The 13,679-nt window shown below is 38.4% G+C and overlaps 1 protein-coding gene across 2 annotated transcripts; it reads left to right on the top strand.

The window, feature by feature from the left end:
• Positions 1-127: 127 nt before the first annotated feature.
• aimp1a (aminoacyl tRNA synthetase complex interacting multifunctional protein 1a) lies at positions 128-13,458 on the top strand. 2 transcript variants are annotated; one of them, XM_068322331.1, is made up of 7 exons: positions 128-253; positions 4,120-4,250; positions 5,018-5,131; positions 6,681-6,839; positions 9,146-9,351; positions 11,263-11,431; positions 13,174-13,458. In XM_068322331.1, coding segments are annotated over exons 1-7 (948 nt in total). In that variant the 5' UTR covers positions 128-251; the 3' UTR covers positions 13,341-13,458. The 2 variants fall into 2 exon arrangements, with proteins under 2 accessions (XP_068178432.1, XP_068178431.1); XM_068322330.1 differs by having other exon boundaries at positions 9,143-9,351.
• Positions 13,459-13,679: the final 221 nt, after the last annotated feature.

Genomic DNA, 13,679 nt, shown 5'->3' with positions numbered 1-13,679 from the left:
GGGAGTAATTTTATATTTATGTAATTTAGAGGCAGGCGATATCTGTGGCCACCTTATCATTCGAGACAGTAGTCGATCTATACAAAACCTAGCTAGCGAGTATGATGGATCAATGCTACACCCTGATGCTATATGTATCTACGGGGTACTCGGAGCGACGTGTCTGTGGTGACTGTTAGCTGCCTGTCCGTGAGCAGGCTGTCAAGACCCGGGCACAGCCTGAAACGTGTTAGAGCAGCTGCTCAGGCTCTATGTAAGTTTTGAAAACGATATTATGTGTTCTTTTTAACTTGTACATTAAAAAATAAAGTAATATGTCAATTGCATTCAGCTAAAATTATCTACACAAGAAATGAGCTGATTTTACCTGTCTCTATTTTTAGTTGAAGACTGTGAAGTGGAGCTAACAGAAGACCCGTTTCAGTTAATGAACAATAGTGAATCCTTCCCATAAAGAAAGTAAATTAAAATATCTTTATTTCGTCAGTCTATTACACAAATTCCGTGATTTGGATCTAGTAACAGTGAAACGATATGTTTTGGGGTATTTGCAGGTTTTTGTTACATTGTTTTTGTTTTGTCCAGTTAGTTTTGGTTTGCTTTTGACATTTCCCAGCACGTTAACAAACCTTTTATTATACTAGTGTATTTAAAGACACGTCACTTACATTACATGTGACCAAAACTACAGAATCTGAGGCATCATAGAAAAAAAGTTCATCTTTTGAATTGATCATATAATCAAGAATGGACAAATAAACAAAGAGAGAAGACAGAAAAATCCATTATGTTATATATACAGGTATAATGTTATTAATGCAAGTTTCATTAAAAATAGCCTTTAAACTGATGAAGCATAAAACCGCCTTAGATAAATATGTAAATAAAGACAGGGTTAGATGGAGTCAATTGATTCACTGTGGTGACCCCGGAAGAGAAAAGCCGAAAGGAAAAGAAGAAGAATCATGTAAAAAAAAACAAAAAAAAACATAAGCGACAAGGAAAAAAGATATCACAAAAGAGATATGAACTAGATTACAAAGAATTATGTAACATGTTCTCGGTGTTTATCATTCAAATTGATTTGGAGTACATTTTAAAATCAGTCTTGAGTTAATGAAATCATGGTGACCCCTAATAACGTGACAAGATTACTTTGAAAAATAAGTAGTTCAAAATTTGAGTTAAAAAAAATAAACACATTGAATAAATATACAAATATGTATTTATGTAATAACTATCTAAAAATATTTATTTGTTCAAACATCTCAATCACAACAGTGACTGGCTTGGTATCATAAGCTGACTACTCATGCAGCATTTTGATCGGTTCACAGTTCAGCCTATATAGTCAATTATAATAATAGGTTGTAGCTTATATTGACCGTGACAACAACAATTAAATGCATCAACATTACAGTTACACAAGAAAATACTACGTATCATCTATTTAATGTATCTTCAAGAACCCTGGGAGAATAATTGTTGAAATTAAAGTCAGCATTTCTCTGGCTGTGACTTTAGTTACATATTGCTACATATTAGTAAATTTTTTGGTTTTCATGGTGTAAATTGTAAAAATAAATCTCAGCTTTCTTACTCCATGTCTCAGAAGCACAATTCTCAAATATGGTCATTGTGTACAACTTGGGCATTGTGTAAATTTGCAAACCGCTGCTGTAGTTTTGTGTCATTGCTCCCTCATCTTCTCGTATCTTTGCAGAAAGAACATTTGCACAAAATAAATTAAAAGTTTCAGGGTTTTATTTATTATACAGCTGACTGCTGTTTTTTTTAGAGCTGTATCTCGTGTTTTCTTCTCTCCATGTATTACCAGTGCTCATTCTGAAATTCATTAGTGTTTTATCTTCATTGTTTTATGGCCATGATAGCCTGCTTTAATTTCCCATAATTTTATTGAACAAAACAAAAAAATAGCTTTCATACTGTAAACTAACTGAACCATGCTTTTTTTTTTTTCATGCCCCAAACCACCTGTTTTTGTTGGATCAGACACCTGATGTTGGTTCTGGAATTTTTTTCTCACCTTTAGTTTTGGTCAGGATCTATCTGAAAGGTCAGAAAGTCCACAATAATTAAGTTCCATGTAAAGGCACACTTAGTAAAAGTAGTGCTCTGAATTCAATACAGCAGTGCATGAATCTCTTCCCTAAACAAGTTAAAAGGAAACATAGTATTATTGAGATAATCACTCAACATTCTATAATTACAAGTACCATTTTAACAAAAAAATAATGACTACCACTTGAGGTCATTTGTTTTTGTGGTTTTCTGCTGTTGTTACTTGTCAACCATGGGTCATTTTATTCTTCTCAGTGTCTCCCATTCGCAGTAATGTCATAAAGTACAGTTACAGGCATGTTAGACATGTAATGACTTTACCACACCTTTTGTTTTAACACGCTTGTGTTTGCTAATTTTTGGTGGTTATTCCTTCATGTTTCATTTCCTTTGCCTGTGCATTCACGGCTATCATTAAATGGAAATTATGTAAAAGAAGCACACTGCAAACTTTTGTCTACATCTGCTGACCCTGCAGGCTACGCAGCTCATCGCTTCTCTGAGCTGGAATGTGTAGGTCCTTCTCAAGCCCTTAGATGATGCTAGAATGCTGCTCTATCAGGTCATTTTCTGTGTCGTGATCAACTGATAGGTGGGGAAGCATCCTCCCAGACAATTTTTTTTTCATCCTGCTGTTGGACTAAAAGGAGGAAGCTCATCTATCCTGGTGGCTGTTCTCACGCGCCATCTTGCCAGTGAAAGTTGGTGTTTAAATGCAACAGTTTTAATTTAAAAAATTAAATATATAAAAAAGTCAGATAAACCACTTGCAGTCTGTGTGCAGCGACGGAGTATCATCTGAGATCTTATCATTTAGAAATTACATAAAATGTCCTATGCAGACTGTGGAAGACGTGTGTGGTGATACAGCATCCCTGTTTACATTAGGATGTCAATCAGCAAATTTTATACAGTTGCGGATCCAGACTGAGCTGGATGGGACTTTGAGTTTCCATACAGTGAAGAATGGCATAAGTTCCTTCAACAATCTGAATGACATCTTCATGTCACAATGCTGCAGACCATACCTCGGCCCCAGGACCCTTTTTAAGAGGTTATCCAAATGAGATCAGCCTTTATGTGGCTCTTTCCATTTCTCCACCACTGGTCCTGTTTAAATCAATTCAGTTTCTCTAAAAACAATGCTTTGATCCTTGATTTTATCAACCCCAGCTCTTTTGTGTTTCTAATTTCCTCATCCCCCAACATTTTGTTTTCATCTACTGCCAGCTGTTGTTTTTCAGCGCCTCGCTTTAATATGTGTAAGAAGTTTTCTTCCCCATGCCTCAGCCTTGTAAAAATCCTTCTTTTCGTTCTTCAAGAAGTCATTTGTTTAAGCTCAACATGATAAAGAAATATTACATCAAATCTAGTGACAGTTGTAATTTGGTTGAGTGGACCCTTAGTAGAAGAATCCCTTCAAAGTAAAACAAAAGAGATATGCATAATTTTAATCTGGGTTGAGAGAATAGATAATCTGTTGTTACCATCAAAGTAAATTGGGACTTCATTCATGAGTCTGGTTTGCCAAATTTGATATTAAAATATTTCCATAAATTTGAGTTTGGAAGCAATATTGGCTGTTTTTATTCTCAATTTAATATCCAACATTTCTTACCATAGACGGTGATCTCGAAAGCAAGCACTCCTTTTGCCAAAAAGGTTAAAAGAATATAAATGGCACAGAAGGCTCTTGTTCTTTTAATTTGGGACAATTTTGTAAATAAAAATCTTCATAGGACATAGTAAAAGAAAAAAAAGTAGTACTCAAAAACATCTTTTGACTCTCTCATCATGCCTTTGAGACCAAGCTAAGAATTTGCAATTTTAGAATTTCAAAAAAGAAATAACAGCCATGGAGACGCCACTCTGATGTTTAAATGTATGTCATCTTGGACTATATGGAACATAGATCGGCTTGCAGGCTACGCTCTGTGTTCGTGTTAGAGTGTAGTTTGTGGGGATGTGCTGTACTCAAACCCAGCACTATAAAACTCCTTAGTAATCTTTAGTCAAGAATGTTCTCCTGTCTTTTAGGATTTTAGGTCGCTCTTTCTTCAGGATGTCCACTTACAATCCTTTGATGAGGTTGGAGCAGCGAGCAGCCGAGGCCGACCAGCTCATCGAGTACCTCAAGCAACAAGTCCAGCTGCTGAAGGAGAAAGCCAGTCAGTGAAATACACACACACACCGCCTCAAGAAAAGCATGTTTGCTTTTATGGTTTACTGTCATCAGTAGTTAAGTTTCTAAATTTTCTCATTAGGCTACATCTCAAATCCCACAGTGCTTGTGTTGAGGTTGTAAATTCTGTATAGTAAGAAGTTTTTGTCTGAAGAGTTGCACCACTTAAACTCCCAATTCTTTAAATATATAACATAAAATTCCTTTTAAAGTTAAAAAAAAAAACGGAATCTTTCCCACAGTGTCTTCAAGCTTGATTCAGAAAATGTATCCCAGACTCTTCAGATGTGTGGAATATCTTTTTCAGCCTTCAATGCTACACATTTAATCTGAGAAAAGGCCCGTACATATAACTGTAAAAAACAAACAAACTTGTTTTTAATATCCATAAGATTCTCCCCAAAATCCCCAAGTAAGAAAATGATATGTGCAGAAATGATTGGATTAAATCCTAAAAGTAGTAAAAAATCTATAAAATTATTAAGCAAAAACCAGGATTGTAAAGTTTGAATGTTTGTCTCGAGCATCTGAGTTTGGCTCCATCATTAACCTGAAAAAGCGTACAGTAATTTAAGAGTGCAAAGGACTATTTTATCATTTTGACATGCTGCTAGCAGACAATTCCACGGTTTCTACAGTGCCAAAGGAAACTTGGAAAGTATGATGATTAGCACTTGCTAATCATCATCAGTAGTATATTTACAGTTGGTATAAGCCCATTCTGAAAGGTGATGAAAATTTGCTCTGCAACAGTTGTCCAGGCCAATGTCAGAGAAGAAAAGAAACTCATGGTGGAAAACTCCAAACTGAAGAATGACATCGAGGTGCTAAAAAAACAGCTGCTGGAAAAAGAGAAGAGGAGGGGAGGTACGTCTAGTTTGCTTCCCATCAAAGGTTTACACTGCAGATCGAATTTTGTGTTTGTATTTAAGAGACGACACCTTCATGTTGTTATCCTTTACATCCGCTCATGGGAAGAGGTTTGACGTGTCTGACTCGGGAGCATTTCATGTCAGTCGTTGCTCATTAGTGCATTTTGTGGTTTCACTATCATTGGTAAAATCTCGTGCATTCTCTCCTCATCCAATTATAGCCAGAGTTTTTGTTTTCAATGTAATCCCAGTGCTTTAATGATGAGGATCTCGTGTCTGTCAGCATTGGTGCATCTGATATACATTGAAGTTTAAAGTCACGTAGTTCAGATCATTAACACGCCTGTAACGTCTTCCAGAAGGAAGGTGCAATAACGGACGGGGACTAAATAAACAATTTAGCTTCATTCAAAGTAACTCCATATGTTAGTGTTGGATCATTAATGTGTTCCAATACGATTGTCACTGTTTTTCCACTCCTTGTATATAATTCTGTTGAATTTTGTGTTTTTCTCAGTGGCTTTGAAGCAAAACATGGATAATTGTGAACATTTTTCAAAGGGGTTCTTTGTTATAATAGAGACTTGTGAAAAACACATCAGCTGCCAAATAGATAAACCCAGAGTCAGTTGAAGTTCAGTGTTATAGTTCTGAAGTTCTAAAACTGTGCTGGGCTCATTAGTGCCTCTATTAAAATGAATTGTGTACATGAATAGATTTTTTAACTGTGTAATTTTTGGGACAGTATGTAAATAGTTGTCTTTGTTGTCTCGTTGTCTGAGGTTCTATTGTTTGTAGAGATGTGTAAAACATGCCTGAGTTAAGGCACAACAACGATCTGCAATTGTTTTAATAGAGATGATGGTGCAAATGTAAAATCTTACCGTTTGCCCGTGAAGCGTCAGCACTGTCACGAAAATTTTAAAAGTTCAGTTTTTAATGTCGACGTGAGTTTTAAATGTGATTGCACTTAATTTCAAGGTAAACAGGAAGGCTCTCTATCTCAGGTCCCAACATAACATAGAATTAAGGTCAGTAAAATACATCATGGTGACAGCGGTGTGCCTGCAGACCACTGTTTGTCAGACACAGGCTCGACACTTTGTAGGAATCGAAACGTCAGGCGCCTTAAATGAGGGGTTATTTTTTGCTGTCGAGTTTTTGTAGAACGTTGTTTTGTGCTTTATGGCTCCATTTCCTTGTTTCCATTCACTTGGACACTCATTTTCCCATCAAGACTGTTTGCAACAGGAGAGCTGTCCTCCCACTGGCTGTGTAAATAAATCTAACCCCTGTATCATTTTCATTGTATTATGTTGAATCAACCAGGAAAGGAGCCACGAAGAAGAGTGCAGCTTTAGTGTATTTGTAAAGTAAATGATCTCTTTCATGGAAGGGCTGCTTTGCCTTTGTCTTTTTAATGCTTTAACATTTGGGGAAACTCAGTGCATCAGTCATAAGAGACGATTATATAATCTTGCAGACTGTGATTTGTCATTTTTTTAAAAATTTCTGTTGACCTTTTTCCTTCGTCTCACCTGTAGTACCTGAGGTGGCCATGCCACTGGCTGACAACGGAGTTGAGTGCATTTCAAAGTCTGCGCCTCCCAAACCCTCTGGTCCTGCACCCTCCGCCTCCCCAGCTGCTTCTGTCCAGAGCCCCCCTCCCAAAGATGAATGTAAGAAGAAGCCAGAGAAAAAAGGTAACAGCTGGAGGGGCGGGGGGGGGGTTGTGGTAAATGTCAGGGATAAACCTTTGAGGTTTTCACATCCAATAAAATAGTTTTTAGAAGTTGACATTCTGCTTGTTTGGATGTCATGTAACAATTGTTGTCACATATATCTCATTACATTATTCTTTTTCTAATGGTATTCTAGTTTAAGATCATATTTTCCATTTGCACATTAATAGATCCAGGTCAATCGATCCTCTTCAAACATGTTTTTCCATTCAAATTTATAATATCCTATGATATGGATGGATTGCAGCGATACGGGCTTCTTAATGCATTCAAGATCCCTCAGACTCCGTTGGAAGATGTTTAGAGGACCTTCATTTTTTTATGGATCTTTATAATTTATAAGCTACATTTGGGGTCATTGTCTAATGTAACCAGTAAGACATTTGAGAATGATTTCATATTAAACGTTTTATGGATGCACATCATTATAAGACTCCTTCATAAAGTCTAAGACTATCCCTGTGTATCAAATATAACAAGATTGAATTGTTTTACATCTGTGGTACATTTGGAATGCTAAACCAGAGAATTCCTTCCTGAAGTTTTTCCATTAATTTGCACAAAACCATTCAAGATATCTGGACTAATTAGGAAAACTGTCAGATGCCAGTCAATCAGTCAGGTTTATTTTTCACATGTTGTCGTATAAAGTGCAGGCATGCTGAAACGTAACCCAGCCAGTTATTTCAATTCGTGTATCCAAAAATTTCTGATTTTTTTTTCCACCCGCACTGTGGAGACAGAGAGCACGAAAACAGAGCAGCCATTGTGATTAAACAGGCAAATGTGATTTTACAGATCTAGACAATTAGTATTAAACTACAAGCAAAATATTTACTGGAAATTAAATTTGATTTAATTGGCATGTTGTAGCCTAGGATGAACTCTAACTTTCCCCCTGGGTCCACATAGTTACATACTGGGATACCCAGCAGGACTCTGGACATGAAATGTGCGCTTCCTTCACTGGGAAAGAATCGCTCCTTCTACTCCTGGGTGTGGCTGCACTCATCTGCAGCCTCGTCTGCAGCAGACATGCTCCAAGGCCTCCAGTCCCTCACTTCTCAAAGTGCTGTTAGCAACAGGATATGGAGTTTTTGATTTTGTTTTCATCTGCAAAATAGAGAGGGTCTGAGCTTCTGCCTGCGTGAACATGGTGCCACAGAACTTCCACCTAATTTAATTTCTACGTTTCTACACAGGGAGGTGTCTTGATTCACTTTTTGACAGTTTCCTCCTGTTTATCTTTGCATTGGAGGACAACAGCAAGATAAGTTCAGCAGGTCTAACTGCGGTTACTGACAGGGTGTTGTGTGATTTACCTCATGTTAGTCTATTCGGTTATAATGTTGGATGTCCATACTGGGTTCCATCAGCGGTTTCATCCACTGCATCCATATAGGTTGGAGATATTAATGACAGATACTTCCTCCTTTCAATTAAACTGCTTCACATGTGATTTCGTCATTTGTTCAGACTGTAATGTAACTTTATTCTCACCTTGTCCAAACAGTCATTATTTGTTAGTCTTCAGACCAAAACCTTATCGTTGTGTGGTCCTGGCGGTGATGCAGTGTTGTGCTGTCATCACAGGGCAGCCTTGATTACGCAAGGGGAGAAAATGTCCGATTTCAAAGGCTGCAGTTGAAATTCTTATTATCCAGAGCACGTGTGGAGACGAGTGATTAAACACTGTGACCGTTTGACCAGCGCTCGATTCTTCAGATGTCAGCAAAAACCAGGCGAGTCAAGGGTCGGACATTATGCTAATTTAACACGTCACAGACGTACAACAAATGCGAGAATTGGCATCTTTATTTTGTCTTGTACTTTCTGGTGCTGGAAAAAAATATTTTTTCCCCCTAGTTTTTGTATTTATTTGTGGGACACATGAAACACATGCGTCTGCATGCAACCCTGAGGCCTGTCATTGGAGGGAGGAAATTAAATCAGATTCCAGACAGATAGGATTGTTTCAACCATGTTGTGTTTTTCTTACAATTTCCCTGAGCAATATAGCAGTTGGCTGAAACCTTCTTTCTTCTATTATTACATAAAATATTATGCACATTGCTTCCAAAAGCATGAAAACTGTCACAGATTCACAAATCCTCTGTAAAGATTCGGCAGCTACCGTCTGATTCTCTATGTTAACAAACCCGACCAAAGTTCCAACTCCATTTTCTTTATATTAGACGTAAATACACAAATAAATGCAGAACCATGCCATGCATTTAGTTTAACAGCATTACATTTTATGTTAGGAGGAGTGAAAGCAGAGAAGAAGCAGGCCGCCCCGACTCAGGATGAAGCCAAAGTGGACGTGTCTCGTCTCGACATGCGTGTCGGACGCATCGTCACGGCCGAGAAGCACCCGGATGCAGACAGTCTGTACGTGGAGCAGGTGGACGTGGGAGAGGAGTCTCTCAGGACGGTGGTCAGTGGGCTGGTCAATCACATACCTATTGAACAGGTAAAATACCCTTCGACCAAAACCGCTGCTTTATTATTCACTCAGGGGTAAAATAAGTTATAGCAGGAGAATAAACCCTGACCGTGAGCAATATAATCTATGGAAATGCTGGGAAGCCGTACAGTCTAAAGGAAAAACAAACGTCAATCCTTTGTCTTTGTATTCCCGATCCTGTTTGTGTAGATCGTGTCACATGTTTTCACAAAGCGGTACACCCCGCCTCGTCCCCGCTTATGATGAGTTACCCTTTTCATATTGGGCCATGATATACTGTATATCACAAGTTATGAGTAAACTCTTTAGCTTGGAAAAGTTCCAGTTGTATTTTTGAGAATTCCACAGCGCTCCCAGGCTTTTGTTGCTCCTGGCACCAATTTGTTTGAGGTATGCAGTTGCCATCAAAATATAAGTATTTTACAAAAAATGATGAGAAATGATGCAATCATTCTTTTTGTCAATTTTTTTTTCAGGAATCACACAAAAGTATGAATCCAGAATTCCATGCACCTTATAATTGACTAACAGTAATGTGTTGTTTTTGAAAAAACCTCTGAAGTTTTCAAATCCAATAAAATAGTTTTCATAAGTTGACATTCTGCTTGTTTAGATGTCATATAACAACAGCTGTCACATATATCTCATTACATTATTCTTTTTCTAATGATGCAAGCGGGAACCCGTGGAAATTCCGCAATAAAACAGTAATAAATTCTGTTTTCATGTTAGCATGAGGATTCCCCACTGAGACTATTTGAGACTTGTTTTCTGCAGATACACAACCGATGCTGCATTCATTCGTACCCACTGATCACATGAATATATGACTACAATAAGGTTTGTCTTGGATAAACTTTGTCCTGATGGATCTGCTTATACTGTTTTTTTATTGTCACATGAATTTATGATTTGCTCCTGGGGCAAACTAATTTCATTCTAGAATTTCATTGAAGCAAAGAGCACCAGTTTCTTTTATGGTCTCCAGTGATTCTCTTTGTAATCGTAGACCACGAGGCTTTTGGGGATCGCACTTGTGTTTTCTACTGTCTATACACGATGAGCATCGTTTAAATGGAATCGTATGGTTTCTGAAATCATGCGCAACAAAAACCGACTTAATGAAAAAAAGAAAATCTTTCGAACCTTAAAAATGCTGTGAAGTGACAGGGTTTTGGTGTCCACATGGTCAAATGTTAGATGACCAACACAGTAGTCATCTTGTCACACAGCTGTCAGTGTTTCTGCCACATATCGTGTGTCTGCGTCTGTCCATTGCAAGAAGAATCAATAAATCAGCTTTGTTAACTGCTTTATTTATACGGGCTGTTATCTATTTCTGCTAAGCGAGCAGGAGTGAGAAATCTGTGAAAATGGATTATTGTTGGACGATAAATGATGGACACCTTTCAGAAGCAGAAGTCTTAGACATCTATAATGTGAGACAGGTGTCTACATAGCATGTAAAATATTGTTTTTTTGTCAAAACCATAAAATTCACACACAGTTGATGACTTTCCAAAAGTGGACAGAGTTGAAAAATTAATAACCTCCATTTCCCCTTTCAAAGTAAACCCATTGAATTTAGATTTATGTCGTAATTTCTTAAAGGATAAAGCCTTGAATAAAAGTTCATCTGTTCACCAGCACATGGAATGGCAGTTTAAAGTTTTCTTATTTGTTCCCTGTGGATTATAAAATGAAGCAAACAAGCCAAAATCTTCAATACATATTTTTTTAATCATTGGGTCGGATTTAGCCGCATTTGTCTATATTGATGTCCCGTACCCAAGCAGGCTTCATCCATCATCAGTTAAAGGTGTTTTGCACTGTAATATATTGTAATTTCCTTTTCTTCTTTATTGTCCAGGCCATATGGAAAATAAAGATGCATTTGATCTCCTGTCCTCTGTGCAGATGCAGAACCGCATGGCAATCCTGATGTGTAACCTGAAGCCAGCCAAGATGAGAGGAGTGGTGTCCCAGGCTATGGTCATGTGTGCCAGCTCGCCAGACAAGATTGAAATTCTTGATCCTCCAAGTGGAGCTGTGCCAGGAGACAAAATTACTTTCCAGGGCTTCCCAGGTATTATCATCCAGTTCCCATACCCTCCAAATCAGATTCATCATTAGCTTAAATCTTAAATGGTGCAATCCCATCCAACCAAAACAGAAACTATGGCTGCTTCCTCGCCGCTAACTTTCATTCAATGAAGCCTGCTGGAAGAATTTCCCAGGAAAGTTTTCAGAAAAAGCCCCTGACTTTAGGAAATGAAGTTTCCACATTCGCTCCTTTTGAAGGCACCAATCACAAAACATTCTCAGACACCGCTCAGCTCTCATTAAACTAATCCTTATTTGAGCTTTGTGTGGATTTGATAGAGCAATTAATGCTCACTTTAGAGAGCCATAGCTGCCCCGTCAGGTTCAACTGATCTAATAAAAGTGGCCCAAATTCAGAGTACAACTAGCAGGCCATTGTGGTAGTGATTTAAACCACTTCGGTTCTAAAACTCGTGTTTGGAGAGCTGAATATTGGTAATGAGAAGAGGATTGGTTGTGCATTTCATCAATTGATTTGGAGTTCCCTGTGGAAAAAAAGTAGGGGGGGGTTGTATGATGTAGGTGGATCTGTGGTCCAAGTACCCTCAACCTAGCTGTGTCAGCTGATGCTTTTATCCCTGCAGTGCACATGTTTCAGCCGCTATAAAAGCCATTTGATTCATGAGAGATCTCTTTGGCCAGCCATAATCATTTTGTATGGATGCAGCATTGAAACAAGCCCCCAATCAGCCCGTCTCCTGATGGCATCTCTTCCCAGAGAACACAAGGGGAGGAGTAGAGACGAGAGGCAGCACTAAGGCTTTGTTGTGGCATCGACTCAAAACAATTAAGTACAAACCGAGGTGGTTTGGTGAAGTACATAGAAGGAAAAATTACAGATGAAAGTTGTTGTTTTTTTTACTGCTCTGTATTAGTTTTCGAGACCTTTTAAGGTAATAATTGAAATCACTCAGTTCACTCAGATCAAACAGAGAGTTGTCAGATCGCCTACATTAGCAGTCATAGTAGCAGTATCACATCAAACTAGCCAGTCAAGTCCTTTTTCCTTCTGCAGGTTCCCTATTCTGTGCCATAGCATAGACGTAGTTGCAGCCAACCCTCTGCTGGTGTGGTACATGCTTGTAATTGCCTGTGTTTCCCCAGCTAATGGGGTCCAGTACTACTGCTTGAAGTGAAACATATGCACAAGTCGCTCATCAAAAACCCTTTCACGCTCCTGATCAAAACTGATTGTTGCCACTCCGGGGGCCGAAAGCCTGCAGAAGTGGCAGCCTTGGGGAAATGAAACACATTTGCGTCCTCAAACCATGAAGCTGACACCCCACAGAAGCCCCACCGAGTTTGATTGTAATGTTTCTCAAATGTCAAGCTTCCAAAACAAAGGTATGGTGAAACAGGAACCTCCATTAATATGTTTCTCTGGATGCAAAATATGATCCTTTTAAGACTTTTCCTAATTAAAGAGTAGGAAATACAATTAGATTTGGCAAAATAAATGAGATATAGCTGTGGATCAGTTGCTCACAATAAGTTTTGGTAGGTAGAGCATATTAGTGTTTTCTCACACAAACAATCCACGAAGGGTGGTTAAATTTGTCTATCAGTGTGTTTGAGCTTGAATATTAGCTTTTTAAAAGATATTATGAAGGATATGACATCACAGATTATAAAGCTAATGTTCTAAATCCATAAATCCTGCCTGTGTGATGGATGAGCAGAGAAGGTAGGAGTTTAACAAGTCTCAAAGTCATTTCTTGACCGCAGGTGAACCGGATAAAGAGCTGAACCCTAAAAAGAAGGTGTGGGAACAGATTCAGCCAGACCTCCGGACGGATGATCGGTGCGTCGCCACCTATAAGGGAGCTGCTTTTGAAGTTGCTGGCAAGGGAGTATGCAAAGCTCAAACCATGACCAACAGTCACATCAAGTAGGAGAACAATGGTGATCGAAAAAGCTCAATGTTTATCAGGCAATCATCCGTGGTGATGATGATGATGATGAATGGAAGAAAATGCCATGAAGCAAATAAATAGATTTTAAAGTTCTGTATCCTTTTTTAAAGTTTGTTTACGGAATCAGTTTTCTTTTTTATTTACACACGGTCATTAACGCACCCTTGGTTTGGCCTCAGGATACCGGATACCAACTTAATTCACAGAAGGTTAAGCGTGCGTGTTGCACTAACAAAAACCCATTTAGATGGCACTAGCTCTCCCAATCTCTTGGGTCGTTTCTCAACCTTGGCTCTGTAATTCCAGTGCCATGTGCTT

This window comes from Antennarius striatus, chromosome 8, assembly GCF_040054535.1.
Source record: "Antennarius striatus isolate MH-2024 chromosome 8, ASM4005453v1, whole genome shotgun sequence".
NCBI classification, from domain to species: domain Eukaryota; kingdom Metazoa; phylum Chordata; class Actinopteri; order Lophiiformes; family Antennariidae; genus Antennarius; species Antennarius striatus.
This window is presented reverse-complemented; position numbering and strand designations above follow the sequence as displayed.